At 55.9% G+C, this 16,895-nt stretch overlaps 1 protein-coding gene across 5 annotated transcripts in view; it reads left to right on the top strand.

Moving 5' to 3' along the window:
- Window positions 1-16,895, top strand: part of HR (HR lysine demethylase and nuclear receptor corepressor) — a 48,064-nt gene that overhangs the window by 25,495 nt on the left and 5,674 nt on the right. For 4 of the 5 annotated variants that reach the window (XM_073324971.1, XM_073324975.1, XM_073324974.1 and 1 more), the window contains 14 exons: window positions 1,443-1,638; window positions 4,619-4,848; window positions 6,495-6,644; window positions 7,785-7,880; window positions 8,331-8,452; window positions 8,991-9,072; window positions 9,617-9,777; window positions 10,130-10,345; window positions 10,781-10,952; window positions 11,661-11,736; window positions 14,479-14,609; window positions 15,170-15,507; window positions 15,758-15,934; window positions 16,448-16,576. In XM_073324971.1, the coding sequence (XP_073181072.1) occupies window positions 1,443-1,638; window positions 4,619-4,848; window positions 6,495-6,644; window positions 7,785-7,880; window positions 8,331-8,452; window positions 8,991-9,072; window positions 9,617-9,777; window positions 10,130-10,345; window positions 10,781-10,952; window positions 11,661-11,736; window positions 14,479-14,609; window positions 15,170-15,507; window positions 15,758-15,934; window positions 16,448-16,576 (2,276 nt within the window). The remainder of the gene's footprint in view (window positions 1-1,442; window positions 1,639-4,618; window positions 4,849-6,494; window positions 6,645-7,784; window positions 7,881-8,330; window positions 8,453-8,990; window positions 9,073-9,616; window positions 9,778-10,129; window positions 10,346-10,780; window positions 10,953-11,660; window positions 11,737-14,478; window positions 14,610-15,169; window positions 15,508-15,757; window positions 15,935-16,447; window positions 16,577-16,895) is intronic. The other variant, XM_073324973.1, reaches the window with a different exon arrangement.

Here is a 16,895-nt window from a genome sequence, read left to right as displayed (position 1 = left end):
GGCCCTCTCCTCTCCTCCCTCTCTCCATGGGGGAGGGCATTCCAAATGCCTTCAGTTGCGGTCCCTGTCCCATAGCGCATACGAGGCAAATTAACATGGTGCAATACGAGCATGCCATTAAAATGCTAGGCTGTGAGGGAGGGTGACGGGGACAATAATCACAAGTTCTTCGGGGGGGGTGGGGCTGTGTTTTTCTGGGCGTTCGTGCAGCACCCAGCACATGGGGGCGCCGATCGTGACTGGCAATGCTGATATAAAATAAGAGTAATTGTGTGGTTACCCAGTAAGGGACAGACACAGCCTAATGGTTCTTGGAGGGACATGAATATGGCCGGGGACTGGTGGGGGGGGTGGGGGGGTTGCGGGCAGCATTCCAAGTGCAACTCCCGGCATGTCGCCAACTTCAAGCGTTCAGCAATCATGAATAGAGTCCCCCAAAATCATGAGATGATTTACAGATAATTATTTTGGGGTGCTTTCTGGTTCCGGAGCCTTTACGGTCATGTTCTCAAGCTTTTCTCCCCCACCACAAGGGCTAGAAAGTTACTGTGTATTTTTGTTTTAAATGCAAGCTGAGATTTTCCTGTAATCACTTGACTTCTGGAGCTGGGGGCGGGGGGAACCAAATATTGCAAGACTCGCAGTCAAATGAGAACCCTGCTTAAGAGGCAGCATGAAAGAAGGGGTGAAGATGCCTTCACAAGGAGGACAGAGAAAGGGCATTAAGGTTGGCTCATTGGTGAAGGCAGAGAGAGCAGGGAAGCAAATGTGAAAGGAGACCAAGTCAGAGATGGCAGCAGATATGAATGAAGCAGGGCCAGGAAAGAGGACCAGTTTGAATCTGACACTCAGTGTATGGGAGCCAGTGAGATGCCTCAAGGATATGGAAGAGGACAGAGCTGCAGAAGCCAGGGGGAGGGAGCTAGCGAGCGTCAGAGGCCACAGGATCTTGTTTGGTCCCCTGGATTCATCCATCACCTTGAGTGACCTACCTCTCCACCCCACCTGCCACCCTCTGTGCAGCCACTCCTCTGTCTGTGTCTCTCTGACACCTCCAGGGCATCTCAGCCCCCCTGGGCCAAGCTCATCTCTTGTGAGGCCAGTGGAGTTACCCCAAGGACGGATTTGGCCTGTTCAGTTTGCCTTGTTGTCTTTCCTGATTTACCCACTCTCCTCCGTGGCAGGGAAGGAGGGGACCTTGGGTGGAGAGGGTATGGTAGGAGATAGGGCGGAATTAGGCTCGGGTGTTGCGGGGAATCACTCAGACGCGATCAGACGTTCTGCCACCTTCTCGGGTTCCATAAGTTCACGTGGCGACACTGCACTAGTCTGCTAGGCTGTCTTTCTGGTGCATCCCCCCCGCCGAGGTGTGCGAGGACCTTCGCAAGGAATCTTGGCCGGTGTCTCTGTAGCTGGTGCTCAACCCCATGTTGTTTCCCCAGGGCTCCTGAGTTGCAACGGAGAGGACGCCGGAGAGCAGAAGGAGAAGCGGTACCTACAGAGCGTTCCATGTATGGCCCTCCCTAACTGCATTGAGAGGTGTTGTGCTTGTGCCTCCAAGGATGGCATGGGCGCCGTGCCCCTGGAGGAGGAGGAAGAACCCGTGGAGACCTTCTGTAGGCTCCTGCATTTCCGAAGGTGAGCACACATGCAGCGGCCCCCTTCAGTTCTCCTGTGGCACTGAGAAGTGGCACCCTTGGGGCTTGCAAGATAACGAGTCTGGGGGGAGCCTGTGCTGTGATTTGGGGAAGCGTGGGCTGCTATTGGCAATGGCCCTCCCACACGGGGCGTTTGCTCATTCCTGCAGCCCCCAGGAAGCAGAGGGTAGAAGTGAGTATTAAATTAAAAAAGGAGACACTGGGTTGGGATATCAGGAAGAGCTTCCGAACAGTGAGATCAGCTGGGCAGTGGAGTCTGCTCCCCAGGGACAGGGTGGGAGTCACATTGCTTGGACATTTAAAATGAGAATGTGGAAGGCCCTGGGAGATCTGATGTAGGGAACCATCCTGCCTTTGGATTGCAAAGTCTTTGGGACAGGGACATCTTTTTGTTCTGTGTTTGCACAGCAGCTCGCACCATGGGGTCCCAGGCCAGGCCTGGGCCTCTAAGTACCATGGTAACTGTGACGAAGTGGGACTGTTCTTAATGTTTCCTCCGAATATTGTGGGGGTGCCTCAGTTTCCCCTATGCAGTTCTTAAGTATCTAGGTGGTGGGGTGAGGGTGTATGATCATTGCAGAGCCCTAGAGGGCAGGTGTGTGCAGGGGTCTGGACACAGAGAATGGCCAACACCCTGTTTCCTGGCAACTGATGGCCTGGGCCCTTCCCTTCCCTTCCCCCCCCCCCCAGGTGAAAGCTGAAGGGTTGGAGAACAAAGGAATCAGGTGACCACCTGGCCCAGGAAAGGAACAAAGCCCAGAGGAGGAGGGGCTGGAGGGAGTTTCAGTTTGGGGCTGGCTGGGACATGGAGTGAAGGGCAGATGTGGTTGTCTGGCTCACTGCCCCCCAAAATGGACCCAGCTGAGGGGTCCTGTTCTCTGCACCTACAAGCTCTGTGTTAGACCATGTTCCTGTCATCTAATAAACCTCTGTTTTACTGGCTGGCTGAGAGTCACATCTGACTGCGAAGTTGGGGTGCAGGACCCTCTGGCTTCCCCAGGAGCCCTGCCTGAGCGGACTCACTGGGGGAAGCGCACGGAGGGGCAGAGGATGCTGAATGCTCCGAGGTCAGACCCAGGAAGGTGGAAGCTGTGTGAGCTGTGTGTCCTGAAGACAGGCTGCTCACAGAAAGGCGACTGCCCCAGAGTCCTGACTGGCTTCATGGGGAGCAGTTCCAGAGCATCGCCCAGGGACTTCGTGACAGTAACACAAATAATATACCCATCCCATCCCAACTCCTCTACACTTCCATTCCATGACGCTGTGTTCCTGTCCGTCACCTCCTGTCCCTACAGGCTGGCCTGGCTCTGCTTTTGAGAAACTGACATAAAATGCAATGACAAGTAATAAAAAATTGTGCTGGACACACTGCTTGTGCAGACAGCTAGAGCTGGCTGCAATCACAGACACCATCAAACCACCGCAGAAGGCAGGGAAAGGGGGGCAGTACCCCTTTGTATCTCACAGACGGCAACAACCTTCCCTTCTGTATAGCTTTATGCACCTGCCACCACAGGAGATCTCACAACCTAATGGGGCTGAGCTTAATCAGTATTTGGATGGGAGCCCTCCGGCCAAAACCAGGAGGGGTGTGGTCGATACAGTAGGGACTGCATTTCTGTCTGAAGAGAGCTATCCGAGGGTCCTTTGCCAGTGGGTGTATTAAAGATCTGATGGTGCTGTTTGTTAGAGTCAGTGTGTTCACCTCAATGCTGTAACCAGATGCCAGTTCTGTTGGGGGACTATTTGGGGGAAGCGGGGACTCTGAAAAAGCCGGGGGGGGTCATGGTGGATAACAGCTGAATGTGAGCTCTCAGTACGACCCTGTGGTCAAGAGCACTAATGCAGTCCTTGGACGTATCACCGGGAGAATGTACGGGGAGGTGTAAGGAGGTTATTTTCTCTCTCTCTCTGATATTCTCGTGACTGCTGCTGGAATACTGTGTCCTGTTCTGGTGCCCACCAGTGAAGAAGAATGCTGATAAATTGGAGGGGCTTCAGAAAAGAGCCACGGGAACAATTAGCAGGAGTGCCTAACCTACGATCCATGGGCCGTACATGGCCCACCAGAACATTGCATAAGGCCCGTGGCCTGCTTCAACACAATATACTAACGGCCGAGTAATTAGCGTTTTGTCATCATGTTTACAACAGTTTAGTTTACATAAGTGTGTCAATAGACAATACTGGACATAGGTTGTTTCTATCTAAATACCTACAAAACAAGCTAAACTTAAAATATAAATCAATTCAGGTGACTTCAAATCTTATCAAAATGTGTAGAATCTGTTTGGCCCACGCAAGGTTGTGCTTAGGTTTCTACGGCACCACTGAATGAAAGGATTGGAAAACGCGTTCTTGTGATAGATGCCAGGAGCCCCATCAGTTTAGTTTAGCAAAGAGATGGTTAAGGGATGACTTGATCATAGTTTATAAGTACTTGCCTGGGGAACAAATATTTGATAAGAGAGGGCCCTTCAGTCCCACAGATAACGGTATAACTGGAGCCTATGCCTGGGAATTGAAGTGAGACAAATTTAGACGAGAGATAAGGCTCACATTTTTAATAGCGAGGGTAATTAACCATTGGAACAAGTTACCGAGAGCTGTGGTGGATTCTCCATCGCTGGCAATTGTAGAATCAAGGCTGCTGGATGTTTTCCTAATAGATCTGCTCTGGTTCAATGAGGAGTTAATTCAGGGAAGTTCTCGGGCCTGTGTTCTGCAGCTCAGACTAGATGATCACAGTGGTCCCTTCTGGCTTTCTAATCTGGGAATCTGGGTTGAGATTATGGGCTCTGGAGTTTTATCCCTTCAGGAAACCTGGCCCTGGAACGCTAAAGCCCTGCTCCCTGCCTGCTGGCCACAGGTAGCCGGCCTGGCAGCCCCTGGACTCTCTCTCACTTGGTAGTTTTCTCCTTGCTGTGACCATCGCTGAGTCCTCTCTGTGCTGCTTTTAGGCTCACATTCTCTGACAGTGGAGAGCTGAGCGTGGATGGATTTTCCACGCTGGACGAAGCCGAGGGCGAGAGTTTATGCCTGAGGATCTCCAGCAGGGAGAGAAGGGCCCAGGACATCAGCATCAGCCTCAGCCTCGCCAAGTATCTCCTCTCCGTTCTGGGGGACCAGTTCTGTGAGGCCATCAGGAGAGACAGAGAGGCCTGGTTGTGGGCTCAAGGGGAAAACGAAAGTAAGTCAGAAACAAAAGTGCTGGGGACCACTTTGGGGCACGGAGATGCTCACCTACTGCAGCGTGTGACGCCCTGAATTCCACAGAAGCTAGACGCTCCCCTGCCCGGTGCCTGGGGTCACCGCTTACCCCCTGGGCAAAGAGGGCGTGAAATGTGAGCCGGGAATAGTGATTCTTGTTGCATTTTGCACCCGCTGGGATTGATCCTTCTGTAACTGGCCCCAGTGGGAGTCAGGAGAGTCTCTGTGTGAATGGTGAACTTACACTGGTGCAAAGCTGGGGGCCAGAGAAGGGAGAGGTAGGTCGCAGGTGCCTGTGTGTCTGCACTGCAGCTGGGAGGTGTGATTACAGCATGTGTAGGCGTGCCTCGGCCGGCTTTAACCCAGCTAGTTTGAAAATGAGCAGAGACACCGCAGCAGCATGGGTGGTGGCACCTTGAGTATGCACCTGGGGTCCTGGGCTCACCGCACTAGCCTGCAGAGCCACAACTTCCCTGCTATCGCTCCTCAAGCCAGCTTGGTGCTAGTTAGATCAAAGCCAGCTCTGGTGTAGCACACAGGCTGCGACTGCACCTCCTGACAGCCGGGAAGACAGGCCCAGTGACTCCGTAAGTTGTAATGCAGGTGCCCAGTGGGGCCCTGTGAGTCCGATGGAGAGGGCCGTTTCTCGGCTCAGTCCATTTCCCAAAGGGTTGTGCTGACAAGGGGGTTTCTCTGTCCTGGGTCTTGGGCCACAGTCGCTCACTGCCCGCGTGGCTCAGGTTCCTTGGTTGGAAAGCTGGGTTTGTGCCTGCCGAAGTGAGCCACGGTGAAGTGCTGTGCTGCCCCGTCCCCTCTGCTGGCTGTCTCCAGCGCATCTAATCCAGTGCTGATCGCAGTGGCTCCAGTGCAAGTTGGGAGTCACTGGGGGTGCCTCTGCATTTACACCACTGTCAGTGAGAGCAGAATCTGGCCCATAGGCTTGAGGTTGTTTTCCCCTTCATTGGCTTGGCGGCAGTGTTGCAGGCCTCACCTGAGCTATCCACATGCACCCGCTCTGCAGGAGGTGGAAAGGAACCTTGGGGCCCGGGACTGAGCGACCATGGAGACTCCACTCCACTCTGGTGTCAAGCCGAGGTGCTGCCTCTGTGCCGCGGATCCATGGAGAGCAGTGTGTGATCATGCCATGTGGAAAGCAGATTCCCTGCTCACCCCAGGGGAGGGTGCTGTCCCATGCCAGGGCAGCCTGGGGAAAGCCAGGAATGCTGTAGGGCAGTTTCGGGGAGCTGTATGGAAAGAGAGGGAGCGTAGCTCAGGCTTGGGGTTAGACTGAATTCCCTGGCCAGCTCTAGTGCCGCTGTCTCCAGGTTACGCTCTTCCATGCGGGCAGAAGCTTTGTGATGAAGGGGAGGGGAAGGGGTGACATGGTTGGAGCCGGAAAGCTGGGGAGGGAGGAGACCCCTCCCCCCATAATTTGTTCCCAGCAGCACGGTGGTGGTTGAGAGCAGCTTTCCAATCCAAACAGAAGGGCCTTTGGCAGGAAACAGAGGCACCCCAGACTTTACACCTCAAATATTTGGAGTACATAGTGCCTGAGTCCCATGTGAGATAAGGGCCTTTGTCCCGGAGCAGAGGGGCCAGCAGCTGAATGCATTTGTTTGCTTGCAGGGGTGAGCGCCTGGCGGCGAGGGAAAGACGCCCAGCAAGCCTGCGATGCCTGCCGGCACGGCCTCTTCAACACTCACTGGAGCTGCTCCAGCTGTGGGTTCCAGCTGTGCTCGGAGTGCTACCGGACCAAGAGAGAGAGAGCCAGCCCAGGTTGTGCCCAAGGTTCACAAAGCACTTCAGGAGAGCGTTGTGGGGCAGGCCTGGGGCAGTTATAACCGTCCGGGAGGTCAGCTGAGAGCACGTACTGCATTGTACGACAGCATACAATGGAACCCTCAATCCAAACAGTCCTGGTTGCTGGGGTGGAGGTTTTGTATCTGGCCTTTAACCTGAATTTTGCAAATGGCCCCTCCGTTGAGCCAAAGCTCCAGATCTGAACATGCAGCCCCCCAGCGTGGGGTGTGCAGAATCCAGAGCCAAACTTGCAGCTTAAGCCTGTTTGCTCCATGACACTAGCATGGTTCTGGGTGTTGCTGCAGGCTCCAAACTCAGAGCGGGTCGAGCCAGAGTTTGGCTGAAAATCATGGCGCTGTTGCAGGAAGCTGGATCCGGTGTGGGACTGGTGGAAGGTGAAATGTGCCACTTTGACTGACTGACAAATTGAAATGCTGGGTTCTTTTGGAGCCCAGACTCAAAGCAACCCTTAGGATGCGGGGAACAGTCCTCCCCATTTGGATTTAATTCAGAGAATAGGTTCCCATGAGCGCCAGCCAAGTGACACCTATTTGCATTTAGACGTGTGCAGCAGAGCAGAGTCCTTCCTCTGTGAGCCCTGGATTGAAGAGCTGAGGGCTTCATCTTGCAGGTTGCTGACTGCACTGAGGTCCACAGGCCCTGTCTATGCTGCATGGCGACCTGTTTGCACGGGTGTAGCTAAGTCAGTGTATGGCTGCACCGGTGTCAGATGGGTAGCACGAGAGAGCACACCTCATTTTGCACTGGTGCAGTGTTTCTGTGCTAGGGGTTTGCACGAGTATAATTACACCAATACCCCTGCCCAGACAAGTCCTTTGGCTAAGGGAGGGGTGGGGGGGAATGGACGGAATTCTTGGTGCTGCTGTTTCGACTCTGTTGACGTTGGTAGAGGGCTCAAGTGGTACAATTTGCAACTGGATTTCAGCCTCTCCCTGCATCCAGTGTCTGAGTTTGGAGCCATCTCAAAATTCCCAATTTGAAGAGTTTTTTGGGGTGGGGGGAGGTAGCAGCTCCAGTCCCTGTGAGTTTGTCAGCTCTCAGCAATAACTAGTGCCCACATTCTCTCTCTCTCTCTCTCTCTCTCTCTCTCTCTAGCCCGGGCAGAGGAGTCTGTGCAGTCAGCCAAGTGTGTCCAAGGGCAGGGCCATGACGTTCTGTCCCTGATTCCTGCCCAGTTCATCCCCACCCATGGTGAGCTACCCCCTGGCGCTTCCCAAGGCAGTTGGGCGAACAGCAGGAGAAGCTGGTGTACAGATCATGGGAAATGGGCTTGGCAGGGCTCCCCACTCCTGTGCTTTATGCTTGGGGGGAACGATCCCTACTTGGCACCTGGAATCGAAAAGGAAGCATCTGATCCAGTGCTCCTTTAGCTGCGTTCCCTGCAGCGCTTCCCTCTGGGCATGTCTCCACAGCCAGCATTCCCACCCTGCTCCCTGCAGCGCCTCCTGCTGGGAGAGGCTGGGGCTGCAGTCACAACGATCTCGTCCGCAGTCAGGGCTCCCGCTCCCTCCCTGCTGAGCTCCTGCCGTGCTTTGAGGGAGGAACTGGCTGGGACAGAGCTGTGCAAAACGCTATTGCTAAGCAATGCTGTCGCCTCTCAGACCTGCCGCCTGCTCTAACCCACCTCCATCCTTCTCCTAGTCCTGGCTGAGCTCTGGAAGCTGATGCACGAAGTGCAGGTGAAGTTTGACATCGAGTCGCACTGCCCCTGCAGACTGAGCATCCTGAGCAAGAGCCTCACCGACAACACGAGGGGCGGGCAGGTATGATTCAGGGGTAGGGGCGGGATGGGTGTAGGGGGAAAGCAGCCAGAGTGGGGTCTATTGGGATGGGATGGGAGGGGGCAGGGAGAACACGGGGGGGTGGGGGAGGCTGGATGTAAAAGGAACTGTGTGTCTGAGTAGGAGACACCCCGCTTGGCATTCAGAGGGGTGATGGGGAGCAAGCAATGGTAGCAACAGAGGTGTACCCATAGTAACTCCAAGCACCCGGCATGCCCAGAGAAGCACCGTGCGGGAGCAGTCGTGCTGGGGGTGCTATGGGTGGGGGCCTGAATCTCACTCCCAGCCATGTACCCCACTGGCAGGGGCTGCTCTTGTCTGTAATAGATGGGGTATCCCATGATAGCAGGCCCCAGCCTGCTGGGCTCCGTGGGGCCTGGGGTATCAGTGCCTTTAGTCGCAGTTTGATGTCTGGAGGAATAGTTATGGAGCCCTCCTGGGAGGGAGGCTAGAGGGAGCAAGGCTGGGAGATGGTCCCACCTGGGGCGCCCTCATGGACCCCTCACTTTGGATGTTTCAGAAGGCGGAGATGGGGAACCTGACACCTTTGCTACAACCTGCCTGCAACGGAGAGACAGATGGGTCGAGGGAAATCAAGGAAGGTAGGTCTCGCCGATTCTGTCTCTGCTGCGTGCACAGAAGGATTGGACGCTCTCTGTGCATGCCACTGATGCAGCAGGGAGCAAACCAGCCCTCCTCCTCTGCAGCCTCTGGGAGGCAGAGGGGATGGGTGAGGAGGGCCGGGTGCATGTGCTGTACCACCTCTGTGGGAATAGAAGACACCACGGGAGAGGTGCGAGTCCCCAGTGTACATGGGAAAGCAGTGTAACCTGGGTCAGGACTGGGAAAGACCCAGGGCTTGGGTAGTTGTGCGTGGGGGGTGAGGGGGGGGCAGGGGAGGAGCTGCAGGACCAGGACTGAGGTGCAATGTGGAGTTCAGGGGCTGTAGGGCAGACTACAGAGCTGAGAGAGAGACCCTTGCATGGCTCCTAACGGTACCTGCTCTGTGCCTGGGGGAGCAGGGTCTCCTGCGGGCACCTGTGGACTTGCTGTTCTGCCCTTGTGGGACGCCCAGCTCAGAGTCCCCTGGGGGAAGGGTATCGGTGACATCTCTCCAACCCTTCCCCTTTCGCCCCCCATCCCTAGAAAGCCCAGACTCCGTCCACCCACTGAGCGAGCCGGGCCCTAAGGGTACGGTGCAGACATCCACTCTCTGCGAGCTGTTGACCTCTACGGCCGTCAGGCTGTGCCTGGGGCAGAACGGCATCCGCATGGCATTCGCGCCCGTCTCCCCGGCCTTGCCCAGCGTGAGTACAGGCCGTTCTTTTGCTGGTTCTACCGCTGGGGACCTCCCTTCAGACATGGGCTGGGCCTCCCACTTCCAACACCTGGATCTGAGCTCCGCAACTTAGGCCCCCCAGTACAGATTCCGATCCAATCCCAGATCCAAGCTACGTGCCCCAGGCCCATCTCCAGGGTGAATGATCCCGGGTCCCCGAGGTTGGATCTCATAGGGAGATTGGCTCCGACGGGGCTGTGCTTACTTCATGGGAGGGATTATCAGTCACGTCCCCGGGGAGAGGGGCCTGGGAAAGGGGTAGGGTGGTAAGGATGCCGTGGAGACACTGGGGTTTCAGTCTTGGTCCTTTGCCCTCACAGGACAACAGGATCACCAACATCCTGGACAGCATCATTGCCCAGGTGGTGGAGAGGAAGATCCAGGAGAAGCACTCAGAGTGTGAGCTGAGGAGCCCCAGCCCCCCTGAGCCGCAGGTCTCCCACTGCATCCTGGCCCCAGGGGGACTCCTGTGGCTTCATGATCCAAACCACTCCTGCAACTACAAGCTCTTCCAGGAGCACTGGAGGCAGGGCCAGGTAGGGACAGTAACACCAGCACCTATAGTCTCGAGGGATCTCTCTGGGCTGTCTCCTCAGTCCCACCCCATCCCTGTCACCTGTGTGCTTTGTTGCATCAGTGCCACACCAGAGCCCCACGGTCCTTAGTGATGTGCTGGCCCGGGGGCTGTCCAGGCTGTTCCCTCAGCTCAGTACCACACAGAGAGGAGGGCTTTTCCCAGGGCTGCTGCATGGGGAAGGGGCTTGTTCTACCACCCCACTGGGGTTGCTGTTTGAGGGTCCCCTGTTGAAGGGCTGGGAGCAGCCTTGTCTGCCCCTCTGCACTCCCCCCAAGGGTTATAGCATTCCATTCTGGCCCCCCATGCCCTTCTCCCTGGGATGACGTCTCCTGCACACTCTCTAGGCACGCTCCAGCCCGGTAACCTCCGCCTCCCCTGTGCTGCCCCCCCGCAGCCTGTCTTGGTTTCAGGGCTGCAGAAGACACTGAAGAGAAACCTGTGGGAGCCCGAGTCGTTCTGCCACGAGCAGCGGGAGCAGGAGGTGCAGGCGGTGAACTTGCGAAGCCAGCCGGGCTGGACAAGGATCAGCAGCAAGGACTTCTGGGATGGCTTTACCTCCAGTGCCAGTAAGCAGCTGAGAGCTTGCCGGAGGGTTAGCATGGAGGCGGGGCTGGCTCCATTGGGCACCTGCAGGTGGGGTGGGGACTGTTGTACCGCGGCTTGTTAGAAAGGAGGGTGCTGGGTCTCAGGGCAGTGCCTAGTAGACAGATGCCCACGTCACAAACCCAGCACTAACCGCACTCTACCCCCTAGAAAGGGTCCCTCCAGGGCTGGGCTGAGGCCTGTTGGCAGGACAGTGTGGAGAGGAAGCATCTGTCCTGTGGGTACAGAAGCTACCAGTCTCCAGGGCGTGGGGGGAGAGATCTGGCTCCTTTCTGCTGCAATAAAGTCAGTCTGAGTTTAAAAAGGCACAAGGGAACCAGGGTTATTTATCATCCCTTCCCCATAGTGCGGACAGGACAGACCCAGCCAAAAAATAAGGCTTGGGATAGCATGGGCAACTGCAGGGACCTACCATGCACTTCTCTAACAGTGAGCGTGGGCACCAGCCTCTGTGCTCTGGCTGCATGTGGAGGGGAAATTCACTTGATACTTGCACCGTCCTGCTGCCGGGGAAGGTCTGATGCTTTGAGTTACAGCGGGAGTAAAGCTGGGGGAGCAAGGCAGGCTTGAGGTGCGCAGGGGCTCTGCCAGGAGAGACACCCTGCTCCCCGCAGCCTGCATAAGTGGGAGACCCAGTTGTCTGTAAGACCCTGCTCTTCCTTTCCCTACAGAATGCCTGGAGACAGAGAACAGCGAAGGGAACCTGCTCAAGCTGGAGAGCAGCTTTGGGGACATGCCAAGGTGCAGGTATGTGGATACTGGGGGCAGAGAGAAAGCTACCCACTTGCCTGCCCCCGGCTCTCCCTCTCTGTGCCGGCTCACCCACCCATGGTTCCCCCCACTCCGCACGGCTTGCCCACACCCTTATCCTATCTTCCCACTCACCTGCACCCATCCTTGCCTCTACATCCACTCCCTCACATCATCTCCTCCCCACTTTGTAGGGTTAGGACCCTTCCAGGTTCACCTCAGTGTCAGAGCTGGGACTGGACCTCAGGCCGGTGTGCAGGCCACTAGCCATTAGCATGGAGGTACATGCCCCCACTGCACATGGTTGGTCACCGTGGAAGTGCATCTCTCAGTGCACCTGCCGTGATCGGCAGCCGCTACATGGGTAGCACCTTCTACTCCCCAGGTGAGCGCCCAGGCCTGGCTTTTCCAGATCCCCTGGGCTACCTCCTTGCATGGGCAGCCCCAGAGCCATCTGGGGAAGGAGACTTAGCTTAGAGTGGCTTTAGCTCCCAGGGCTGAACCCGCCCCTTGTGTGAGTGCAGGGCTGAGCCAAGCTGTTGAGGCCCCCTCTGCCTGCCACTTTCCCAGTAGCTTGTAAGCCTGCCGCTGCCATGGGATGGGGAGCGGAAAAAACAGGCCTTGTTTTTCACATCCATGTGTTTTTATTTTGGAAGGAGGTGGCGAGGAGCTGGCAGGCGGCTGGGGCAGCGGCAGCCCCTGCCAGGACCTACCTTTTCCACTGGGGCACAGGGAGTATTCTCGGTCTGCTGGCTCTGTGGCTGTAAGCGATAGTCTCCTCACAGCCTCCATGCCACGGCCTCGCCTCCTTCCCTACCATTACAGGAGTGCACTCTGGGGTCCCGAAGGAGGGAAACCACAGCACAATACACAGGGGCTCTTTGGACTTAGCTTTTATGCAGCAGGGCAGCCCCCACTGCAGATCCCTATAACAGGGTCCTGTAGGGCAGCACCCCACATGGGAGGGAGACTCCAGCTCAGCCTGTTCTCAGAGTCCTGCACCTTATTGCCCTGCACCATGTCTCATCCGTCACACCGGCACACAGCTCTGCCCTGCTGACTTCAGGGGTGGGGTTCACACTCATTTTAGACTGAGGATCAAGCTCCCAATTCTAGGAAGGCAAGAGGATTTGGGGAGGGAAATCCCAAGTGCTGTCCTGACCCCACTTCCCGGCTGAGACTAGGCCCCCAGAGATCAGTCTCGGGCCGAGTCCGTCTCTGCCTTCTCACCCTTCAGGGACGGCCCGATAGCATCTCGTTACAACATCTGAGCGTATCACTGGTTTGTATTAGGGACAGGCCAAAACAAAAGCCATTTCTGTGAACAAACCCTGATCATTCACCGTACATATCTCCTTCCATCCAAGGACCTCAAAGCCACAGAGACACATTGACTAGTCTTTGTAACCATCCTCTGAGGCTGCCTTCCCCCCATGTTACAGACAGAGAAACTGAGGCATAGAATGCTCACAGAAAGAGTTGATGGCAGAGTGGGGAATAAAATTTCCAGCCCCCCCTGCTCTGACCACTAGCCCCCACTCCCCTTCCCAAGCTGGGAATGGAGCTCAGGAGCCCTGACTTCCAGACCAGCCCCTCCCCAGGTGTATGCGGCCGTTCGAACTATGGCATAAATGCCTTGATTTCACAGCTTCATAAGCTCCGTAGTACGGTTGGGGGCATTCCCAAGTTCTGCCCATGCCTGTGCCATGGTTGTTTCCGTGAGCAACTGATGCACTGCAAAGGGATAAAGCTGAAAGGAGCGCCTAATAAATGAAAGGGCAAAGTCAGCGTGTAGGTGCCATCTGTGACCTCCTTGCTGATTTGGGTAGGCTACGTGGCTGGGCAAGGATCCCCGGGCAGGCTCTGCCACCTTTGAGTAACCAGGGGTATTTCAGATTTTTGTCAATAACCTCCCTAGCACCCCGCAAGCCCAGTGCTTCTGTCTGTTACGCTGCTGTAATACAGGGGCGTCCCCCTGCAGTTAGTGGCGTTTCAATGGGTTAACTGGGAGAGGAAAATCTGGCCTGTTATTGTGGGCCGTAACATTTCCCAGTGCTCTTTAAAACCCAGACCCAGTCAGTGTGTCCACACTTCAAAGAAAGGGGTGTTCTTAACTTGGGTTGGCCAACGTGGGTTCAAATAGCAGGGAAGACATTGCAAATCGGGTTAGCAGCTCACGTTCAACCCCAGGCTCCCACAGGCTTTAACCTGAGCTGAGTTGCTGTGTTTTCCCTGCTCTATTTTAACTCAAGCCAGGTCACCGCAGTAAGGCTGTGGGGCAGGAACCTGCAGGAACAGTGTCCTTGCACTTTTGGCTTTGTATGCACTGTACAGGCAAAGTCATGCCGCATGGCGGACACCGTTTTATACAGAAACATGCTGTGGAGTCTTACTGGTGGAGCAGGGTCACACCAGCAGGGGCAGAGTACCTGCACTTAAAAAAGTCGGGAGCACACCCCCGGCTGACCTGAGTTAAGAGCTTTTTTGCAGTGTAGACCTACTCAGTGTGGCGGTGTGTGATTTCCTGCAGGCTGGCTGCAAGCTAGGGGAAGGAGTCACCTTTTCGGCACCCGTCATTCCTTCCTATTGTCTGTTCCTCAGAACATGCTCCTGTATGATAGAGTCTGAATGCCCAGGGCTGGCCCATCGGCTGGGAGAATGGCAGCAAAACGAGCTGCGGGGGGAGAGAGTGACATGCTCTAGTTTGGGGAGTTACGAGTCTTCTCCTCTCTCCCACAGGGCTGAAAACCTCTATGCCAGTTTGCCGCTGCTGGAGTACTGTGGGCATGATGGAAAGCTGAACTTAGCCTCCTACCTGCCGGGTAGCCAAGGCAGGCAGTGGCTGAGTCCCCAGATCTGTGCTGCCTATGGTTTGTCCTGCTCTCCACTTGCATTTTAATTAGCTCTTGTACTGCCTGTATGTCTCAAAGTGCTTCGCAAAGCAGGGCAAGCCTCATTATCTGCCACTGACAGGTGGGAAAACTGAGGCAGAGACTTAGCCAAGGCCACATGGACTCCGTGGAAGATAGAACCCAGGAGTCCTGACTGTCCGTCCGGTGCCTTATCCTCACTGCCCTGCTTTGGTGCCTCTGTATTTACAAGAGGCTGATCTGTTTCTCTGCTGGTCTCCAACAGAGCCAATAGATCTGCTTGGGTTCCCTAGCGGGGAGTTACCATGTTATCAGTCCCATTTATTACACATGTTATGGTAGTGTCTAGAGACCCCGAGTGAGATCAGGGCCCCATTGTCTAGGCGCTGTATGCACACAGGCTTGTTGTCTCTTCATTAAAGCTCTGGAAACCACAGTATCCTCTTTTGGGAAACAGCAGAGGCTGGGAAGCAGCCTCTTCCTGGCTCAGATGAGGGAGCTGCTGGGCCAGTGCATGAACTGAGCTGAATTCTCATGGGACATTTGCTCCCGATTCCCAGGTGTGGCCCCCGAGGACAGGACCGTTGGGACCAAAAACCTGACAGTGGAGGCGACCGATTCCATCAGCGTCTTGGTGTACGTTGGGGCGTACCCAGTGGATGGGCACAGTGTCCAGAAAGGTAGGGCTCCAGGAACTGATTGGGCTCCAGGTTGCTGGCAAACCACCACCCCCAAATACCCGTCCCTTTGTGCCACAGAGATTCTCCGGAGGGCGGAAGAGGATGGAGTCGATGACGTCCTTAAGGAGCGGCTCTGGGACATGAGGAACTGGGCAGGAGCCCTGTGGCACGTCTTCCGAGCGGAGGATGCTGACTGCATCAAGGGGTTCTTACAGAAGGTGAGTGATTCTTGCAGGGGCCTGTGCCCAGAGTCCATTCCAGATGGGCCCATAAATCTACTTCCAGTACTTCTCCTCCTAGGACTGCACCCAGGGTCTAGTCTGCATGTGTCCCACTCAGCCCTAGGCTTCTCTGCTGAGATTTCCCACAAAGGAACCCCAGGGCAGGGCAGCAGATTTTTGCAATGCAAGCTGTTGACTGAGACCTGCCAAACTCATCTCATGTCCGCTCCACCCTTTCCCCTGGCAGGTGTGCAAAGCCCAAGGGGAGGACAGAGTGACCCAGCTGGATCTGAACGGCCACAGGAGCTGCTACCTGGATGCGTCTCTGCGGAGGAGGCTGCGGGAGGAATGTGGCGTGAGCGGCTGGACCCTGCTCCAGTTCATGGGGGATGCAGTGCTGGTGCCAACAGGGGCTCCGTACCAGGTCAGGAGCCTGGCTCTGTTTCACTTTAGTCTTCTCCCCATAACAGTTGCCCCTGGGTAGGGGTAGGGTGCCCCTATTAACTGCTACCCCCTTTTACCCTAACCAGAGCTGAGAGTCTCCTTCTTAATAATAACGTCTAACTCTTATCTAGCACGTCTCATCAGGAGCACTCCAAGCACTTTACAAAGAGGGCCCATATCATTATCCCCACTTTACAGATGGGGACACTGAGGCACGGAGAGGGGAAGTGATTGCCCAAGGTCACCTAGCAACAGTGCTGGGAATCGAATCCTGGTTTCCTAAATCCCAGTGCCCTCCCCACTAGGTCACGCTAGCTCCTAGGGGGCTTTTTATCCGTGCATTGGTCAGCTGGCGCAGGCAGCGTATCCCCATGTCCGGATGCCCAGTCCCAAGGTGATACTCTCTCCTCTGGCAGGATGGTGTCTTCCCACCCTTCTGATGCTGCCCCGGCACCCCTGGGCTCCCTCACGCGCTCTCCTTCCCCCACGGCAGGTGCAGAGCCTCAGCAGTACTATCAGCGTCATGCAGAGATTCCTGTCGCCGGAGAACGCCGCCCGCTCGGCACGGCTCGTGGCCCAGGCCACAGACCCTGCCGGCACGGCACAGAGACTTCATGCACAGGTCAGGAGCTAGCCTCCCTCCCCACGACCACCGTCCCACCTGTGGGGGCTCTTGCTGTAGTAATGGGTGCCTGGCTCAGCTGGATGGGGTCAGGAAAAGTTCTGTGGGCTGCCATCTGATCAGCTAAGCAGAATCCCGCCAGATCAGCACATGGATGGCAGATCTCCCCAAAAGTCTGGCTGTTGGGGATTCACTCCTGAATCCAGGGGTGCTGGGGGCCCCCCAGAGTGCTGAAAGCAGAGGGGGTCTTACCATCTGTGGCCATTAGAACCCAAGTAATTTTTGCAAGAGACAGAGTATTAACCCTGGCATCCTGCAT

The sequence above is a fragment of the Lepidochelys kempii genome, chromosome 26 (assembly GCF_965140265.1).
Source record: "Lepidochelys kempii isolate rLepKem1 chromosome 26, rLepKem1.hap2, whole genome shotgun sequence".
NCBI lineage: Eukaryota > Metazoa > Chordata > Testudines > Cheloniidae > Lepidochelys > Lepidochelys kempii.
This window is presented reverse-complemented; position numbering and strand designations above follow the sequence as displayed.